The sequence below is a fragment of the Carassius carassius genome, chromosome 9 (assembly GCF_963082965.1).
Source record: "Carassius carassius chromosome 9, fCarCar2.1, whole genome shotgun sequence".
Taxonomy (NCBI): Eukaryota; Metazoa; Chordata; class Actinopteri; order Cypriniformes; family Cyprinidae; genus Carassius; species Carassius carassius.
The window spans coordinates 20480985-20503222 of NC_081763.1; the positions used below are offsets into that span (position 1 = coordinate 20480985).

The window sequence follows — 22238 nt, forward strand, 5'->3', positions numbered from 1 at the left end:
CTCTCTCTCTCTTGTAGAAAGGCATGACCCCTTGGCACTGCTATTTGTTAACAACATCACATCATTTTTTAAGCTGGTGTTGGCAAAATATTGGATGTGTGTAAATTATGTATTTTCTTAGTGGCTTATTTTGGCACAAAGTTTTGAAGCTCTGTGACTATTTCATGACTGAAATAACCTTTTGTTGGCATCTCTGTGAAACTACTCTGAAATCATATTTTAGCAAATTTTATTTCTGTTGAACCAGAAAATGCTGGATGGATGCACATTTTTTATTTTTTTTAACTTGCTTTTTTGTCACACAAACTTCAAGGCATCCAATTCACAGCTGGATCTTAGTTCAGTGTGGGAGAGGAACAATGTTTGTAGTTCTGTTGGCAGCCTTATTCATGAGAAATAAACGAAAGCTGTGATCAGATATGAAGCCAGCTGTGGGATAAAATATGAAAATTAAGAGTCTATCCCTGACACATATCCCTTAATATCTTTAAAACTTGTATCAAGATGGTTGCAACAGACAGCAAAATAATTGTTAGAGACAAGAAGATATTAATTCAAATGCAGTGCAACTAAAACTTAAAAAAAAGAAATGTAGGTGTCCAATTATATATCTCTTTGTTTTACGTCATGCTGTTTAGTGACTTGCTTATCATAACAGCACACATGGATCCATTTTCTTCCAACACACAGGAAAACTGACCTCCGTTCATCAGGAAAGGATGGAAGCCAATGGTCCTGTTTTACAGTACCTCCCTTGCATTTGGATAAGGAAAAGAGGCCTGCCAAGCATTTGTTTCATTTTTAAGTGGTTGAGCGATGTTTGTTTGTTTCCTTGCACTACTGGTGTTATGATTGGTTGTGATACTGTAAATCCCGGCTCAGAACATACAGTTGTTTTGAACTGCTTTGTTTTTTTTCTCATGAGCCAGAGGAGAGAATGACCATTTTTCTCATGACTCATCTTCAGAGGGGGCTTTCTTTTAAGCTTCGCCCTGATGATGCCATTTCCTGTCATTTCAAAGTGTGGCTGGATTAAAATTGTTTCCTGCATGAATAACTGTGCGTTATCCGTTCTGTAATTATAAATGACAAATAATCAACAAAACTTTAGTAGCTGTCCACACACATGCACACAAACACAAAGTCCCTTGGGCAGGGTTATGGCTCAACGGAAAATGATTGTGAATGTGTGTTAAGCAGGAAGAGACATTGTCTGTCTTGTTCCTTTTAGTCATGCCAATAATATACTTTGCACTGTATAATATATAGAGGCATACAAATGACTCATATTAGTTTGATATACAACAGAATTAATCCCTCTCAGGATTTTTCCTCAAACAACCTTTTCATTCACAGACAGGAAGTGAATGATTACAGGCAGATTTTATTGTGTAGTCCATTGCGCTGCATTTTTGGACAGAATAAAAACCATTCCGTGCAGTAGGGCCAAAACAAGCACATGATCTCAGTATGGTGCATGTACATTTCTAACAGGGTAAGCTGGCTTGACACATTACTACAATATCAGGATTACTAAGGCTATAGGCAGCTAAGGGTATTTTTCAGGGTTGGAGCCAAACTCTACAGGACAGTGGCTCTCTAGGCCCCGAGCTTACCTACCCCTGATCTAAAAGATCTAGATCACAAAATGTTCTGAAATCAAATAAATTTAAGTAAAAGGCCATTCCTATGTAAGTGAACTACATTTTTTACATTTTCTGAAGATTTTCACATGCACTTTCTGTGCTTGTCTTATGCAAAACTTGTTGCCATGATGGTGCAAAGGTGTTTTGGGTGGTTTCAGTTGTTAAATTGCTCTAAGTTGTACTTAGCATATTGCTTTGCAGTTGCTAATGTGTTCTAAGTACTATTTAGTATATTGCTATATAGTTTCCATGTTTTTTAAAGTAGCATTTAGTAATTAAGTAGCATTTGCAATGCAGTTGCAATAGATGCAAAGGTGCATCATAATTTGTGTACTTATCCACTATTCTGTGTCATTTTATAGTATGAATAGTTTTCACCCTGAAAATTCCAAGAATAATTGCACTTCAAATATTCAGATGATACATTTATCAAAAAAAGAAAGAAAGAAACACACGCACACACTGAAGGGGATCTTGAAGGTTGCTATCAGATGATGGATGACAAAATAATCTTAAAATCATACACTTGCTGGTAGAATACGTATTTTATGTATAGCACATCATTTGGGACACAACTTAACATGTTCTAAGTGATGTTTAACGTTAAAGGGTTGGTTGTTTGCAATTTAACTTTTTAAACATTAGTTAGTGTGTAATGTTGCTGTTTGAGTGTAAACAATAACTGCAAAGTTACAAGGCTGAAAGTTCAACGGAGATGTCTTCTTTTTAAATTCTGGCAGTTTATTGCCTACAAAAACTTTTTGTAGGGACTACTATTTACCCACATACGCATTACTGTTATTCATGTCAAATGTAAATTTTGTTATAAATTTCACTAAATGGTCTCAAATTGATATGGCAATATTGATACCATTATTTACATTCCACCGGAGCACATGCAACTGTTTCCCATAATGACAATGGGCGTGAAGTTTCCAGACAACGTGCAGTATTGATCAGCTAACCAATCTGAGCCTATTGCGTATTTGTGAGGGAGTGGTATCAAAGAAACAGGAAGTCAATTGGCTATTCAAATGACAATGGAGACAGTGACTTACAATAAAGTAAAATATATGAAAATTATATTTTATATATTATAAAATATATATATATATTTTAAATGAAGCATGAAGACATGTTACACTGCACCCCATAAACACAATCAAGCTAAGAAAAAAGCAGTCAACCACCCCTTTAAAAAAGTTAATTCTATATAGTATGATTATGAGAAGTATGAATTAATTCGAATGTACTACATCCGCCATGTTAATATTGTCATGTGACCTACAGCGTCAGACTGCAATTTATAAATCCTCCGACAAAAATAACAGGATACAAACAGATGATGTGTGATTCTGCTGTAATGATATGTTTGGCCTTGCTGATCTGCGAGAATTTGGGAGCTGTGTGATGCAGCCTCAGGCTGTGGTAGGAAATGGGCCGCACAAAAATACATAAGAGCTCTCTCTCTCTCTCTCTCTCTCTCTCTCTTTCCCACAGTACACACAGCTGCAGCTTTGAGTAAACACGTACATACAAACTCACACAGATGTGTCTGCTCTCACACAACCCTGTGGTCATGCACACAACACATGCACGTCTATGGAAGCAAGAGCATGTGTTTGGTTGTACGTATGCATTACTTCTCAGCAATTAGTTGTCCAGAACTAAACTACGGATAGAGGTTTACAAGTCCAAGGCTTTGGTTACAGAGGCAATGCAGGTCATAAATGGTCAGAAAGATCAGATTCGTCTAGATTCATCATGGCACAAATCCCACTCGAGTGACGTCCCACTCGCTTATGGTTTCCTCTGGGAAACAGCTGATTATGGGTGTTCTGTGAAAATTCATGGGGGTTTGCTTATAATGCAATGCTCTGGGTACACTTTATTTTCACTTTTGTGTAATTTCAGGTTATGAGTAATAGTGCAAAATTGTGGTTACACAGCTACAGTTGGTTAGTTTCCCTAAAACATTGCTTGCTGACTAAGGTCACAAGTTCCATTGAACTCCCTTGGTTACGACGGAGCTTGCAACCATAGTGAATCACACCCCAGGCTAGCAGTTGTATATTGGAATATGTATGATCAGTAGATGATCAGTAGCAGCAACAAATTAACTACCAGCTGGTCATACCATCTTAACCCAAATATGAAAATCATTACTCACCTTCTGTGAAACACAGAAAGGTGTTTGATAAATGTTTTTGTTTTACTGTCGATACGATGGAAGTAAATGGTCACCAGAACTGTTTGGTTATCAATATTTCTCAAAATGTTATTGAGGTTTCACAAAAAAAAAAAAAAGTCAGTCAGATTTGGAATGACCCTTTTGAAAAAAACAGCATATGCTGGTTAGGTATGTTTTGAAGCTGGGATGTTGGTTTGAGCTGGTCCTTTGCTGGTTTAAGATGGTCCTTAGCTGGTCATGTGTTGGTCTTAAGCTGGTCGGAACAGTTTAGGACCAGCATAAACCAGTAAAGGACCATCTTAAACCAGCAAAGGACCAGCATAAACCAGCAAAGGACCATCTTAAACCAGCAAAGGACCAGCATAAACCAGCAAAGGACCATCTTAAACCAGCAAAGGACCATCTTAAACCAGCAAAGGACCAGCATAAACCAGCAAAGGACCATCTTAAACCAGCAAAGGACCAGCATAAACCAGCAAAGGACCATCTTAAACCAGCAAAGGACCAGCATAAAACAGCAAAGGACCATCTTAAACCAGCAAAGGACCATCTTAAACCAGCAAAGGACCAGCATAAACCAGCAAAGTACCATCTTAAACCAGCAAAGGACCAGCATAAACCAGCAAAGGACCATCTTAAACCAGCAAACCAGTTAAAACCAGCATCCCAGCTTCAAAACATACTGTACATTAACTAGCATACTAGCAAAAATGTTCATTTTTGGGAGATTCTTTTCCTGAAAAACAGCAAAGCTTTTTTATAAAATGGTGGCTGGTCAACCAGCTAATGGCTAGTTTCGACCAGCTAAAGCCAGCTACCAACAAAACTGGATTTTCTGACTGGATTATCAACTAGTCTACAAATTGACTAGTTAATTCAACCCCAACATAGTAGGTGCTGGTAAGTGTGATTAAAGATGTCTTATCAAGACAATTTCTAAGGAAGGGAAAAGTAATCACAAGACGGGGAAATGGTATGAAAATGCATTTGACACAACTGTCATCAGTAACCTCTCTTTCTCAACCACCTCCCTTATCTCTATTTTTATGAACTCTTTCTGTCCCTATTTTAACTCCCCTATCAGACTGTCACCCCTCCCATTCACACCCACACATCTACTTAAAATGATTGTGCAATTTCTTTGAGACAGTGAGTACATCATAACTAGTTTTAACCAGTTCTGTGAAATACATATTGATGATAAACTGAGTTAAGCCAATGCTCATAACAATCACCCATTCACATGCACTACAGTTTAGCAAGTTTTAGGACATTCATAACGTTTCATAAATGAGAAATTTTAATATCCTTTCTTTTACATATAAACTACAGCCATATGCTGCGTTTCCACCGACATTACCAGGAACAATTGTACCGGGAAGATTAGGCAAATAGTCTGGTGACGTAGGTGTGCTAGCGTTTCTCAATACAAAGTACACAAATTTCGGACTTGTATCCTCGGTAGTTCGGAAATGTTTCAGAGTAGTGTGCTAAAGTGTTATTAATTCAGCACAGCTGCTAAGGTTGTTACCTCACAAAGAAATGTACTAACCATTCTTTTTACAAAGGCTTGTTAATTAAGGATTCATATGAGTTTACTTCAATATTTTTATTATTCAATATCTTTGAAATAATCTGTACTGTACAAAGCACTATAGAGATAAAGGTGACGTCATTTGACTTGATCAGAAACGTGCTGTAAAGATTAAAGAACAATTTATGTCCTACTTATGATATTGTTTTTAGATACATAGCGATAGTTTGTAGTTTACAGTAACATGTATGAATAAAAGTGTTTTATAATTACTATTCCCCGCTCTCCAGTTCACTCACACTTTTGAAGTTGAAACATTACACGGTGCATATTGCATTCTGGGAAACAGATTCATATGCAGTGTCTTCAGATGCATACATCAAATTTCAGCAAATGTAGCAGGTAATACAGCATTCCACGCATACAGAACATTCTCTTACTATTCACAGTTTACACGCAGCATACTGCAATATAGTAGTTGTATAGTAGTATGCCATTCCGAACACAGCTTCTGTACTGATTTCAGTGTACTTGAGCAAATTTAGCAGATTCTGATAAATATAGTTGGTCATCCGGGTATTTGATGCATACAGACAATTGGCACACAATGCATAGCATACATACTGGATACTTCAGAAATAGTAAGAGTAGTATGATAGTATGGCATTTCGAACACAGCATACCTCACCAGCAGGGACTTTCTGATGGCTAATTTTTTTACCCGGAACTTTATTTAGATCACACACTGAGTAACAGCCCAAATTCCCTAGTTCCTGGGTAGTTCCAGAGGTGGAAACGTGGCTATAGACTTCACAGTCATGTGACTGCTCCCCATAACACATGCACATAGCACACATTTCCATGAAATATATATTAGTATATGTGTAGAGGCCAGCATTGATAGGGAAGTCATTTATTGCTCCGTTCCCAACCACAAGCCTTCTCTCAAAGTGTAAAATCTGCATTATGCTGTAAGTGATGTGGTGTCATTAGCAGGACAGTTCCAGCATCTCATTGGTTCTTTGAGAGACACTAACCTGATGAGAAAACAGTAGCTTTATCAAAAAGAACATGTTTGAAATTATGCTAGTTCTTTAGACCTGCTGGGAAATTCAAACTGGTCTAAATTGTTTTGTTAAGCCATTAAAGTAATACCATATCTTCATCTGAAAGTTACCCTAGAATTTGCTTGTTTATTTAGTCATTAACAAAGATGCCTTTCCAACCCTGAGGTAACATTGCCCAGAACCACACTATAAAGTGCATACTTCTCTTTATAGTGTGGTCAGTCCTGCCTTTAAGTTCTGCAAAATAGCCATGCTTGATGATGGCAATAGACACAACATTTAGCTTTACATGCAACAACTTGAAAGTGATTTGGTCGCAGTATAATGAGGGTGCTTTTCCTGTCCTGATGTCTGATTTGTTAGCGATGCAATGAGTCCCAGTCTGAAATAGTTGTCATGTGTTCATGAAATGAACCAAAAGGTGCCAATTTAGGTCATCCAGACCAGAGCACCAGCAGAGTGCTCACCCATTAGTCTGAAAACAAATACATAAACATACTGTTTGTGCTTCTGTCAGTCTTGATCATCTAAGTACTCTCACTCCACTGTTTACTTACGAATGACTCTGAATGTGTCTGTATTGGTTTAGTCTCAGTCTGTGACTGCCAAGTTGCATACTACTCACAAAACTGAAAAAAATAAAAATAATAAACATTGCTTTGGCAAGCTTCAAACGGATTAACTGGCTTAGTAGCAAGTGCACTAAATTCCTGCAAGCAGAAATATAATTATATATTTATATTAAAATCAAACTTTCATTTCTCGTACTGTTCTAAATTGTATTTTATTGTTTATGCTCATATTTATTATTTTTTACATTTAGATGACCTTTGCACTTACTGAAGTTAATCTTTTAAAACAATAATAATTTAACACTGTTACTGAATGTAATCTTTAGCAAATCTCTAAATGAATATATATTTTTAAAACTTTACATTATAATGTTATGATGCCTAAATTCACCTGCTCTATTTTTAGTTTATATAGATAAATAATATTGAACTTTAACATCAGCCATTTATGGTTATTGCCCATAATATTAATTATTCTCTTATTAGTGTTGCCTAGAATTTTCCCCTAAGTAAACCGTCCTTAACTACAATATGCTGCAAAAATGCTCCACTCAGGTCTGTAAAGAAATTTTTAAATTGAGATGAAACTCCACGTCTGGCGAACCTGCCATTTTTGGCACCCACCGGATTCTGCGCTTTGTGTGGAATTTCCTCCTTCATTTGTCTGTAAGTTTTAGCTCCAAGCCAATGCAAACTGTCTGCCTCTTTTTCTGCCTGTCCCTCTGTCACCCATTCAGGTGTCTCTTTCTGTCTGAGACAAAGCGTTTAAGTTGCAGCCAGGTGCACAGCTAAACTTCTCGTCTCGGTGATCCAGCTTACATATGAAGACCACCCTGCCCTGACCCACATGCCGCTCCTTGTCCTCTAACATCATGATATTTGGCACAAAGCACATTCCGAGAAATGATGACTCTTAAAAAGCCAGACAAGTGGGTATGCTCTTATATGTGAGAGGCGTGTGCGTTTGTCAGGGTCTCTCACAGCTGGATGAGAGGTGTTGAGAGAAGAAAACAGAGAGGAAAGGGGGAAGGGGGGGATGACAGAGCAAATCAATGCCAGGAGCACACCGATGATGAAGTGAAAGAGCAGGAGGAATGGACAGCACCCAGGTGTGATCCTCATAGCTGCGGTCAGTGTGCTGATGGTTAAAGTTGCTTTTGTTTTATCACAGTGAGGACATTTCCTGTCATGCATGACTGTTTGTGTGTACAGCCTACAGAATAGAGTGAATAGCACGTACTGTGTACAAGAAATAGACACACAGATCACTAGACAGCCACATGACCTGTGTGACACAACCACAGCGCACTCAGCTATAGAAACAGACTCCAGGGAAGAGACACACACACACACATACAAATACAAAGATATTGACAATAACTCAGCTTCATGTTTACTTTTTGCATTTAAGTTATAGAACCATTTATGATTAATGTTTTGTACTTTAAAATGCAACTTTTTCTTTAAAAAAAATCTGAGAGAATAATTTAAAGAGAAATGAAAACAAACCTTCAAAGTCCTTCATAATTCCCTCCAAATGCGCATTGACATTGGAATCAGACATTCTGAAGCTGACTCTGCGGGATCAAAGCAACCCTTCCCAGCAAGGCGAAACTCTCACAGACTCTGTGCTCTCCAACTCCCAAACAAATCCCAAATTAGGAGGTAACGGGGAGGAAAAAAGAGAATACGATCGGAACGGTCCCCTGATCCAAGCCCACAACTTTCTTAAAGGACCAACTGAGTTTTCCCACTTCCTCCAGCTCTCTGAATGCAGCAGACCTCAGAATGAGAAACTGATGATAACCCCCCACTCGCTCTCTTTTACTCTCTCACTCCTTCCCTCTCTCCTCCCTCTCTCACTCTGACCGAGTCACTTGGCTTCTAATGAGAGTTATTTGAGTCAATGCTTAAATTTGACTTTCTAACACACCCCTCAACGTGCTGAAACAAGGCTCTTTTGCAATTGAAGAAGAGATTACATGAGTATTTCTAGATTAAGCTCATTCAGATTGTGTGACCAAGTTCAGTGCATGCTAGAAGTGAAGGGCAGCAGCGGTACATATTTCATCACAATCCCCGAGAAAAGCACGTCTGCGCTTGTGGCTTCCCCAGTAGTTTTCTGAATTCGAGCCTGGGGCCACCAGCACTCCTCGTTGCAGAGGGGAGGACTGGCTAAGGCCATGGGGTGTCATAAATCACTGACCTCATCTCCAGCTCGGACTCCATCAGAGCTGTGTTTCTGCCCACACTGTCTGCTAAACACGTTTTCATTTCATTCAGACATTATCAACTCTGGCTACAGTTGAAGAGCTGGTTTTTTATGCAGATTTGATCTGCTAACTGTAGTTATGCTGCTGCATGACTGGTTTGTTGGGTTTTCTGACGGAAATCTCTCTCTGTTTGTTACACTGTGACTGATGGGAAATGCTGTTACGAGGGTTACGTGTTGCACTGAGGACTGAAGAGTCATGGGCCAGAGCCTACAAAAACAAGTCAAGCTGTATGTGACTAATCATACAGCAGATTTCACAGCAAACACACATACACACACACCACACAAATCCGGGAAGGGAGGAGATAAAGAGAGGCTGTTAGAGGAATAGGAATGATTTTAAAAGTTTCAGAGGTGACATAGGATTAACCTTGTCAGACTGACTCATGAATATTAATTTGAGGAAGTATTGCACACCGAGAAGTCCTGACTGATTTGCTTATTATTCAGAAAGATTATTCAGAAGGGATCATAATTCATTTTGTCCTCTGTTTTCTTAAGTTATATTCCTGATTTGACAACAATATACTACTGTATAGGTAATTTTTATAGCAAAATGTCTTATTTCTTAAAAGTTTCATATAACAGTAAGATTTTTTTACTCAATGTAGGGCTGCACTTAACTGAAATTAAATCGCAAAGGCAATAAATTGCGATTAGGCAGGAGCTGTGATTGTCATGCATATCTTTAAGCGAAGCATGGTTCTGTGATCATTAGTAAATCTCCATCCAAAGGCCAGAGGGCGCTCTCGCACTGAAACTCCAAATATGCCCCGAAGAAGAAACCCAGGAAATCCTAGGGGGGCAGGGTCTCATATTTTTTTGAAGCACCCCTGGGCGCCGCCATTGGCTAGCGGACCCCCACCTGCTGTTAGCATTCCATTGACTCCCATTCATTTTGGCGTCACTTTGACAGCGAATAACTTTACATCTGAGGCGTTTAAAGACTCCATTTGTCCATCTTTTATTTCTAAAGAAACACAAAAATGTATAAAAGGCTCCATTACCTTGTATCTTATGTTATGGTCCCGTATAAGTTTTACAGTTTTTGTAAAAAATAGGCTAACGATTGCATCATAACCTGCGACTCTCTGTCACACAGTAGAGACATTACCCTATGGACAGGAGGAGAAGCTCGCAGGCAATCTTTTACTGTCTATGAGTCTATCGGGGGGGCGTGGAGGCATAAATTCAAGGGAGATAATTAATCAGAATACTTACCAAAATTTGCTCCTGTTCACTCTCGCTTTCTCTGGAAGATTCGGTGGGTGATTCAGATTTCTCTTGGCACAGCGATTAGAAGATTTACAGGTTGCTCACGTGACATCTACGTCATGAAGCTCAGTTTGAGTCTGCGCAGTACGCTCGACCCCCAGGAAGTGCGTGCTTCTAATTGACTTCACTTGTCTCGGTTGATTCCAATGGGGTCGCTTTCTTTTACTGTCTATGGGAAATCCCTATAGTGGTTACTGAATAAACAGAACATTTAACTCCTGTCATTATTCAGCATAGAGGTGGGTGCTATACTGGTATTACGTTATCCATTTTGCTATACTGTGAATACCATTATATATTCATGAATGAAAATTTTGTATTTATATTGTTTTGTTTAATTTGGTATGCTTTTGCTAGTTTTAACACAAATGACGATAAATAGTCGAGGCCCGAACGTTTTGGTCCTCTGCGTGCAATGACGTACTACACAGGCATTAGTAATCAAACACATTGAGCATCGCAACCGACCAAATTAATAGAGCACAAATCGCCTACTCCAGTGGTTCCCAAGGTTGAGGGTTAGGCCCTGGCCCAAACGGAACACTTCAAGTGCACTTTCGGTCTTGCAGACTTACAATGGCCGCCATGTGCACGTGTCCGTTAAGTCCAATAGACCGTAGTGTGTCCCATTTGTCATTTTAGCATTGAAAAGGGTCACCCCCTTTGTTTCTGCTATGCACTCTGGATCCAAACTTCTGCCGAGCCTGCACTATAGACAGTAAAAGAAATGGACACAGGGACCCCACTGGATTCAACGGAGACAAGTGAAGTCAATTATAAGCACACACTTCCTGGGGGTTGAGCGTACTGCGCAGACTCAAACTGAGCTTGATGACGTAAATGTCACGTGAGCAACCTGTCTGACAATTGTAAGTCTTCTAATAGCTGTGCCAAGAGAAATCTGAATCACCCACAGAATCTTGCAGACGTTGCTTTTATGGACTCTCTATGGGCTTCTCCCTTGACTTCATGCCTCCACGTCCCCCCGATAGCTTTATAGACAGTAAAAGATTGCCTGGGAGCTTCTCCTCCTGTCCTTACGGTAATTTCTCTTTTGTGCGACAGAGAGTCGCTGGTTATGACGCAATCGTTAGCCTATTTTTACAAAAACTGCTTCTACGGGGCCACAACATAAGATACAAGGTAATGAGGCCTTTTATACATTTTCGTGTTTCTTCAGAAACAATGAATGGACAAATGGAGTCTTTAAACGCCTCAGATGTAAAGTTATTCGCTGTCAAAGTGACGCCAAAATGAATGGGAGTCAATGGAATGCTAACAGCAGGTGGGGGTCCGCTAGCCAATGGCGGCGCCCAGGGGTGCTTCAAAAAAATATGAAACCCTGCCCCCCTGGCCTGCACTGGGGCGAGCTTCACAGCAGACTTCTACCCGACAGTCGAAGCAGCATTACGTCACGAAATTGCAGACTCAGAGGAAGACCACGAGGGTTTAGGGTGCGATTTGGGACAGGGACATGGTGTACATTCAGCAGATTATTTTGCAAAAGAAACCTCTGCAGAGTGATAAAGACTACTCTGCATAATCCTGCTTATTATGCGGCCACTTGCCTGATAAATAAATAATTAAATGCAAAATGTGTATTTAACGTATTTTTAATGACCTCAACATGACTCGCATTACCTGCTTGAGTGCTCAGATATGTTTTAGCAGTTGTGGTTGTATCAATAACAGACCACTAGATGACGCGGTTGAAGAATCAGACTTGTATTGCAGGTAGCATGTAGAAATATAAATTAACAATGCATGGTTCTGCTCTAAGCATGAAAGTTACAAGTTTGTGACAGGACTTCCAGTGCCAAGTAAACGTAAAGCAGATTATGAATATACTTCAGATTCACAAAACCCAAAACAACATGTCTACACCAGACGCGAGTGACGCAACGTGACAAAACTAAATAAACCCAGAGTTGTTCTTCTGTGGATGCGACACAACAAATCCATGACAATAGATTTTCAAATAGATCATTTAAATTCACAATATTTCACATATTTTAATAAATGTAGACTTGGTGAGCATAAGAGACTTTCCAAAAAAATAAAAGGGGAAAAAAGAGGAGGTGAGGGGGCCTTGAAAATATTTTTCTATACAAAAGCGGGGCCCGGCAGAAAAAGTTTGGGACCCACTGGCCAACTCATATGAATTTAAATTTTAGCTCATATTGCCCACCCCTAATTCAACATGAGTAATAAACAAAGGACTATGACAATATATGGCTTATCTGAGTTTGTCTTATTATAATAAAGTATATAAAAATGCAATGCTATAGCCTTTATCACTGCTTATAATATTATGAAATATGTTGCGTGCCTTATTCTGTGTTATAAGTCACATCATCTTGATTAAATCTTCTGTGATTATGAATGCGATTTTGCATAACTACTGAGTAGATGTGCATGAAAATCACATTTGATTAATTGTGCAGCGCTAAAATAAATACTTTTATTCAGCAAAGGTGCATTAAATTGATCAAAAGCAGCAGTAAAGACATTCATAAGGTTATAAACCATTTATTTTTCAAATAACTGCTGTTCTTTTAAACTTTCTGTTCATCAAAGAATCCTGAAAAAAATATTGCAGATTCCACAAACATTAAGCAGCACAACTGTTTTCAACATTGATAATAATAAGAAATGCTTAAGCAGCATATTTGATTATATTTGAATGACTTCTGAATGATCGTGTGACACTGAAGACTGGAGTAATGACTGCTGAAAATTCAGCTTCGCCATCACATAAAAAATAACATTTGAAAATATATATTAATAGAAAACAGTTATTTAAAATTGAAATAACTTTTCACAATATTATTTACAATGTTTTTACTGTATTTCTGATCAAATAAATGCAGTCTTGATAAGTAGGCTATAAGACACGTCTTTCAAAAACATTTTTGAAAAATCTTGTCAACCCTAAATTTTTTAAATAGTGTAGATCGGCTATAGTTCTGGTTTTGGTTTTAATTTAAATTTCTTTTTTTTCCGGTCCTCACAGACAATCAATCATACAAAAATAAATAAAGTTATACTAAGTAACCTATTGTTTATTATAGATTATGCATCATATAGCTAACTACTTTTTCAAAACGCTGGCTATGTAATTTAACTGTCATCTGTGACATACATAATTCTGGACAACATTCAAAGCAAAAAATCCCTGAAATTGGTCATTCATGAAAATGAAAAAGAGCAGTATAACCACTAGATGTCGCTGTAACACACCAACTCTTGCATGTAAAAACTGATCTGGAAGAATTAACACTGCCATAATTCCTTCTTCAGAAGGTGAGATCTCACGTTATGTTATGAAGAGTTGTTTCAGGCTGAGAGAGGCTTATATCACACTGACATACCGCAGAGATAGAGAGAAGGATCCCTGATCATGGAAAATATTTGAGTATTAGATTCCGTTTAGGTGGGACCTGTAAGTGGCATGTGATCTATGTTACAAATGTGTTGCTTATTCTCCAGATGTGTATAAATAGTCTCTGTAGAACTGTGAATTTATTAGCTAAGCATAGCGGCAGTGTCCTTCTCCTCCTCCCTGATCCTCTGCATGTTTGCACACTGCCTCAGATCAACAGTCAGGCTATCTGTACTGGTGTCTCCCTGAACCCCATTACACTCTCCAGCAGCAGAACATCTGGAGAAGGTCCCTAACACCAAGGGAGTCCACTGAGATTTACTCTTTCATTTTGTTTCTTTGCCTCGGAGGTGAGAAATGTCAAAGAGCAGTAGAATGTGTGCAAGGACCTGCAACCTTTGTTCTCGAAAGGCACATAATAAATCTGACATGAAGCATCATTCAGACGTGCCAAGTGGATAGATTTTTAGGGATGCAAAGTGAATTTTGAATGCAACTTAATAAATCTATAAATTTGCATTCAAAATCCACTATTATTTACATGTACAGAAATACATGTTATTTTTTATTTATATATTTAGCTCTCTCACACACGCACACACTTTGTATGCTACAAAGTGGCCAAGTATTTAACAGTATCAAAGCTTTCCAAATGCTTGGGCACTATTGATACAGTTTGCATGTAAACAGGAAGGCAGTCATGCACACACAAGGGGTCCTGCTAAAAGGTTCTCGTTTCTTCATTTTAGAGTTTTGTGTTTCTCTTCCTGTTTTGGTCTTGTGTGAAGAATTTTTATATAGTACATTTTATATATACATGTGAGGCTCTGCTGAAAGTGTCTGCTCTCTTGGCTGTTGACAGAAAAGCGAGATTGTTAGTCACCCTTGGTATATTTATAATTTCATCAGAGAATAAATAATAGGATTAAATAATATTATGTATTGATGTAGTAATATATCTTTATAGTATGAGCATATGCTATATATGCTATTCAAATGCAGGGCCAGCACCTGTCTGTACTGAGAGAGAGAGTTGTTTATCACAAAGGTGTGGTAACCCTAAAAAACCAAACAAATTAATTTAGTCAACAGGAAATGATGCTTTGTGGAATTTTTTTTTTTTAAGGTTAATTTTTTTTTGTGCACTGTGACATTTAGATCTTTTAATGGCCCTTTTAATTTGATGAAAGTCAGAGTTAGTTTGAAGATAAGAGATGTTTTTGCATTTGCTTACATGCCCGAAATAGAACTGAAAAAAAAGAAAAAGAAAAAACTGGCCAAGCTTTGCTGCCAGTGTAAAAACACTTGAAGAAATAATGGCACTTTTAAAAAAATTGTCTCTTTAATTATGTCTCTTTGAGAACAAAGATTTAATTTAGTTTCTTTTAGCGTTATTTTATATATTTTACTTTTATAAAGGTTCTGTCTCAATTTCGTATGTGCCATACACTGTTTATTGTGCACAGGTGGATTTTTGTTTGGGTGGTTCTTTCTGATTAATTGATTTAAAAATATAATTCACTGATACATTTGAGTCATCACTGAGCAGTATTTTAGTAGTCCTGCAAAAACTTGAAAAATGTTAAAGGGGAAGGGGAGAGAATTCACAAGAAAAAAAACAATGTTGACCAACTAAGAGGCACATGTTCACGGAGTCAAAATGCAGCAGGAGTTACAGTTTCTAGACAAGACTAGACCTGACACCATCCCTCGAAAAGATCAATCCCATTATTATATTTCATTGTTTGACATATGAATGGCTGTGAACCCTGTCATTCTTTATGATGTTCAATGCTTTTGTTTATTCTCACTCCTATTTCTATCATGTCTTTTAAAAGAAAGGAAGCCACAAAGATCAACTGTGACTGCAGACTGTTGTTTTCTGTTAAGTGATGCACAACAACTCAAAATGTTGTAAAAGAATGCTATTGCATTTTGAGGAAGTGACTTAAGTGTATGCATGTATTCAAGGAATCATTTGCTGTTATGCATCATGGTAATTCGGTTCGCTGTAAATAGTCCTGAATATAATCAGTGTAGAAGTGTTTTTTTTTATTCGACACAAATAAAAAATATACTACAACCTGTATTTCCTTAGAGATATGTTGTACTCTGTCAGTCTTCACCCACATTATCCCCAAAAAATCCAGTGGACATGGGTTGTGAAAATTTCATGCAACATAAGACCCGAAGACTAGTGTAACCTATTAAACATACTGCACTTTTATCCTTCACAACTTTGATAAATTAAAAAGCATCTTACCAGACTAAGGTTCATTCTTATATTATTTGTCATGTTAACTACTTCCTGCCCCCCCCCCCATCCATCTACTCAGCACTTATTCAGTATTCTAAATGAATTTGCTCATTCAGCTCTGCTCTTCATTAGCAAAACAAAAAGTGCAGTGGTATTACCATCACTGTACAATGGTGCAGCCACTTTTTGTAAAGACTATTCTTTGTCCAACCTGAACTCATTAGTAGATATTCATGCATAATGTTTACACTTACTTTTTGTATCTTATAGACTAAAATGCACAATATGGACTTATTGACATTATAAATAAAAATAAAAAAAATAAATAAAAACTGTTTTTAGAAATGTAAATTGTAAAATGTTAATTTTAAAGGGTGGTGATTCTTTTCTATACCTAGTGTATATATAATATACAGAAAAAATTATAGTCACAATATTTTAATCATTTTAATCACAATATTATATATATTTACATCTGGTTTCTGAATACTGTCAAACAACCAAAACTAAAAAGCCAGACAAGATCAACTGAAATGAATCAGTTCTGATTCAGTTATAACAATTCATTTGAGTACTTTATAGTTTAGTCTTGTCAGCAAGTCACTCAGTCCCTTTCCAAAACCTTCACCCTCTCTGTTCCTCTCTGCTCAGATGATCTGCAGAACAACTTTCAAAAAGCAGCTGAAGACACACCTCTTCTACAAGCACTTATCCACTCCACAACCTTAAACAAAGGCACTTAGACACACTCTCAAAATTATCATCTTTGCGTTTCACTTCTGTTCTAGTGTTTTTCCTTGGCTGGCTTTTTAATAAACCTGGAATCATGCACTATGAATATTGTTGGCTCTGTGGTGGCCTAGCTCCTGTATTGTACAGTAAGTCACTGTTGATAAAAGTGTCTGCTGAAATGCATAAATGAAGTTTAATTTTGATGCATTTCATACATTTTTAATGTACATTGTGATGTCTCTTCAGTCATACAATATATGTAGGCTAGAACCACATTTAATGTTGAAATACCTACGATTACTAAGAAGATAATGCAGATTTGTTGCTTTTCTCTTCTCCGGTTCCTGCAAATCCATTATAGACCCACCTGGACTGATGGTGGCTAACTACTCAGAAGTGATCTGGGAACTTGGGCACCAGGTGTGTCAACTCAGAGAAAGAATAAAAGCTCATATTATACCTAACTTTGTTTTTTTTGTTTTTTTTTGGTGTACAGCTGAAGCACATCAATGTTATTTTATTAGAGTCCCTGACACATTTACAAAAAGCCTGTGTGCTGACAGTGCAGAGCACACCACAGCACTGAAACAGAGCATTTCATCCACACACACAGCTCTATTTATTGGCTGTTGTCACAGCCTGAAGAGCGGGTTCCCTCTTCCAGTCAAAGCCTATGGAAAAACCAGCCCTGTCAATGGAAAATCTTATAAACGTACGCTGCTCTGCAGCACCAGCGCCACCAGGGACAAAAGTAGTACAGTCTAAATGCTTTGTATGGTGGAAAGGCCATGAAAGAAGCTTTTCAATTTTCAATTTAAACCACAAAACATGTAAAAAGGTAAGTTTTTGCATCCAACTCAAGTCTCCATAAGTCACAGATCCCAGCTAAATCAAAAAACACTGGCATCGAAATCTTACAGAGCAAGTGAAAAAAGCAGGAAACAGATTCTAGTATGGGATAATCTCTTTGAGAATCGTCCCGGTGGGGTAGCACCGGTCTCTTACCTGCTATTTTGTCCCCCTCCATGACTAAGCGCACACACTCTTCTGCCACATGTAGCCTGTCTTTCCTCCAACCTTTTTTGTTGGACTTCCTCTTTCTCTCCCAGCGCAGTTTCTCCTCCTTGTTTGCTTTCCCTCGTTTTTACTTTGGCTTTTCCCTCCCTCCCTCCCTCTCTCTCTCTCTCTCCTCCTCCTCTCTCTTTAACTCAACCCTAGTCTTCTTGAAGTAATGTCTTCCGTGTGCTGTAATAATGAGCGGATGCAGGATTACGGCATGTCCATGTGCTGATCATATGGAGCATTCTTTGCTCTTTTGCGCTTTTATTGTCCTCTTTTTTTGTGTCTGTCAGGTTCGAAGTCTCTCTCTCTCTCTGTTCTCTGACACTGAGGCAGCATTGTGTGTGAGAAGGAAATTCAAGGCCATGTGATATGAGCGTTTCTTCCCAAAATATCTCCTCCCGGCAGCTTGAGGAATCCTGGACTACCCTCTGATTTTCTTCAGGGCTCTGGTGAGTCATGAGAGAAAGGGCAGAGGAGACACCCCCGTGATCGAAAACAAACATCTGAACACTGACTCAGACTGTAGACAAACATTTTCATACGCTGCCTGCCGCTCCTAATTTCAAGTATGGCCAAGACACACAACGCAGATTCCTTCGTTTTATTCTCTGTTGCTCAATGAGAGCAAATGCAGACCTCATTCAGGATGATCTTTGTTCAGGAAGTGGGACTGAACTTTGACCTTTTCTTCTTGGGGGTTGCAGGGTTGTCTGCAAGCAGACAGCTGGGAGACAAGCCTAAATACTTGTGAAGTACACCGGCCCCGATCAGGCAATTCAGACTCAGAAATGCATAGCACAAATATAGATATTGTACTCTAAATAAAAGACATATCAATAATATTCATATTGATGTATATAAAACAAAGCAAATTCAAAAGTTGATCACCAAATGCCTTATTGAGCTGACAGATATCTTGTGCTAGTAGTGATTTGTAAAGCATTCTCTCCTCAGGTCTCTTAACACAGGAACAATACTGCCTCTATGAGAGAGTTCATAGATCTACACCCACTGCCAGACTCACACACGGCCTTAAATTCCCAAACACAGGACATTTCATAGACCTCAAAGGTAGGTTGTGTCACAGTCTTAATGTAGCAAAAGGCTTCGCTAGCAGCATAAAACACTCTGTTTCACTCAGAAGAGCTAAAAACAAAACGTGATTAGTAAATAATTGAAAGTAATAGCTAAAAAATAATCAGGGATGTGAAGAATCCTTAGAAGAATGAAAAGGGATAATTTATTGGCAGAAAATTATCACTACATTTACAGACATTTCTTCCAACACTGGATGTCAGATCCAGAATTTAAAACACAGGTAAAACACCTGTTCAAAATCAATACTGAAAAACCCTTAACATTATCACAAATCCTCTATGGTATAATATAATGACAATAAAATACTTTTTTAAAATACAGTACCAAGGACTTCTTGCGTCTTGTACACACACGTTAGCCAGATATCTCGTTTTAAGCAGTCATTGGATTTTGTCGTCTGACAGACGCCAGGACATATTTTCTAATCAGCAACATGTCATGTGTGTTTATGGAATAACATAAAGACAGAACATGTTGACATTTGCTACAGCAGTCACCAAAAGTCAATACAAACTATACATGAGCACACCAAAAACACGCAAGCACATGCATGTAGGTAGACTACACTAACCATACAGACTCACACACACACAGTTTGAGGAAATCGGTTTCATCTTTTATGTAAGAGTAAAACTGGGTTAAAGTGGAAGACTGCCTGGACAGCACACAAACACACATTTGCTTTAATTAGCATTGTTTCCCCTGTGTGCGTCATTTGTGAACATGTTTTTAGATGCATGTTTTGTTTGTGAAGTTGTCAAGCAGATCTCTGGATCTTCAACCAGCCCCCATATGCAGATGTGCTGACAGTGCAAAAGCAGACTTTGCTTGCTTCTGCGAGAGGATGCTTCAGTACTGAGATATCACAGCGTGACTGCAATGTAACCGCATAAGTGCAAAAGCACATTTCCACAAATGTAAACATCATATGCTTTGCCCACTGCAAGAGAACGTTTCCAAAAAGAACACCAACAGATGCACAACAACTCAGCTGCTCTTTGTGATTTTTCTCTAGATGTATTTGACCTTACACAGAAAACAACTCAAATCTACAGCTGCTGTAACCACTTTCCCCAACGACCCAGACATGCACACATATTTAAAAACATTTGACAAAAAACCACACATTTGTGTCCATTTATCATGAACCAGTGTGACATGTTCTCTGCTGGATCCATATGTCCATATTTCACTGGACATCAAATGGCAATCCAACACCTTACCAGAATCATATATAACACTGTTGTATGAAAACAACAAAAATGTTGTTAATATGATTTTTGTTGATTAAACATTGAACAGTCATACACGATGCCAGAGCTTTTCAGGAGTAACTTACTTATCAATCTTTAAGATAAAATATGTACAAAGATTAATTAAGATCTATAAATCTGTTTTGTATGAATGTTTTTGTGTGTCTACCACTAAACTAAAATTTAAAATATTAAATGTATTTATTTAAACCATACAGGTTTAAACAGGATTATGAATGTGAAACTAAAAGCCTTTATTAACTGTACATATATCTTCACGCACTCTATAAACAGCTGTGTTTAGAAGCAATGTCAATCATAATTCAGAGCATAATGTCTGATGCAACAAATAATAATAATAATATGTTAATAATATTTTAAATATTTACTATTATAAATGACTAATGTATAACATGAACAGCATGTCTTTTACATTTATTTTTTTACATTAAACAAATTTTCATCTGCCAATAATTCAGAAAGCAAACTGTGTACAGCATAAACCATGTTTTTCCTTGCTGCATATCTAGTCTGGATCTTTTTTTGGATGGGATTGCCCCATGGTTTCTTGTCACATAACTTCAAGGATGGCATCTACACAGTTCCTGTGGCTCAGTGGTAGAGCAGCACAAAAGGTTGTGGGTTCGATTCCCAGGGAACACATGCTACAGTAGGTAAAAAAAAAATACATAAATAAATGTAAATCTACCTAATTTGGTTGCTTCTAACAAAATACTGTACAGTTGGATTGGACACACAGCTTTTGACATCATCAACAACAACAACAACAGAGGTTCCTCCTTCTTTTAAAAGTATTAATTTTGCATGCTTATATGCTTAGATGCATTTCATTATTTGCATTTACATTGTCATTCCCTCCTGTCCAAGACCATATCAAGGAAGACCTGCAAGTCATTTTTGGAGAACCACTGATCTGTGTATCGCAGCAATTAACAACAGCAAACCTGAATGTGAAGACTTACCAGAACCAGTACCAGTGGGACTTGTTGCCTCTCCTCTCTCTGGCCTCCTCAGCCTGCCACTAGTGGACCTTGCAATGCCTGTCAACACAGAAGACATAATAGAAACACTTTTAAGAATGATCTGATTATAGGAGGAAGGATATATAGAGCAAGATGTATATACCATGTATGTATAAACCATGTATAGCCATATATTGATACATATAAAATATATATTTAGCAATAAGACAGAAACAATACAGTAGCCTACCGCATAGCTTTATTAAAACACACTTTTTATTAACACATGGGTTTACATTCAGAATTAAATGTCTCAAAAATACGTTCCCAATCTGCCTACAAAGGTCCGCAATTCTATACAGATTCAAGCAAATTAATGTCCACATTTAATCATTCAGCAGATACTTTTATCTAAAGCGACTTAAATGAGGACAACGGCAATAAAACCAACAAAAGAGCAATAATATGTAAGTGCTGTGATAAGTCAAGGTTAGCCTAACACAGTACATGTAGCAAGGTTATATATATATATATATATATTATATATATATATATATATATATATATATATATATATATATATATATATATATATATATATATATATATAGTACAAGTGTATTTTCACATATTTTAATAGATATTAACAATATTATATTTACTATATATTAATATACATCACACACATTTATAGTTCTACATTATGAGATCTAGACATACATATATGGATATCTATTACAAAATATATTTGTCAGATTTGGTTTCATATATATTTAACATACATGTTCCCATATAAATTTTAATATGGACAGAATTGTTGGTACCCTGGGTAAATATGATCAAAGAAGGCTGTGAAAATAAATGTGCATTGTTAATATTCTGATGTATTATTTTCAAAAATCCCAAAAATC

At 37.5% G+C, this 22238-nt stretch overlaps 1 protein-coding gene across 3 annotated transcripts in view; it reads right to left on the reverse strand.

Moving 5' to 3' along the window:
- Positions 1 to 22238, reverse strand: part of LOC132149248 (septin-9-like) — a 98885-nt gene that overhangs the window by 61437 nt on the left and 15210 nt on the right. Inside the window, exon 2 of one of the 3 annotated variants that reach the window (XM_059558314.1) lies at positions 21328 to 21405. In XM_059558314.1, the coding sequence (XP_059414297.1) occupies positions 21328 to 21405 (78 nt within the window). Of the gene's footprint in view, positions 1 to 8519; positions 8783 to 17936; positions 18077 to 21327; positions 21406 to 22238 lie in introns of those variants that run through there. The other 2 variants (XM_059558317.1, XM_059558315.1) reach the window with 2 other exon arrangements.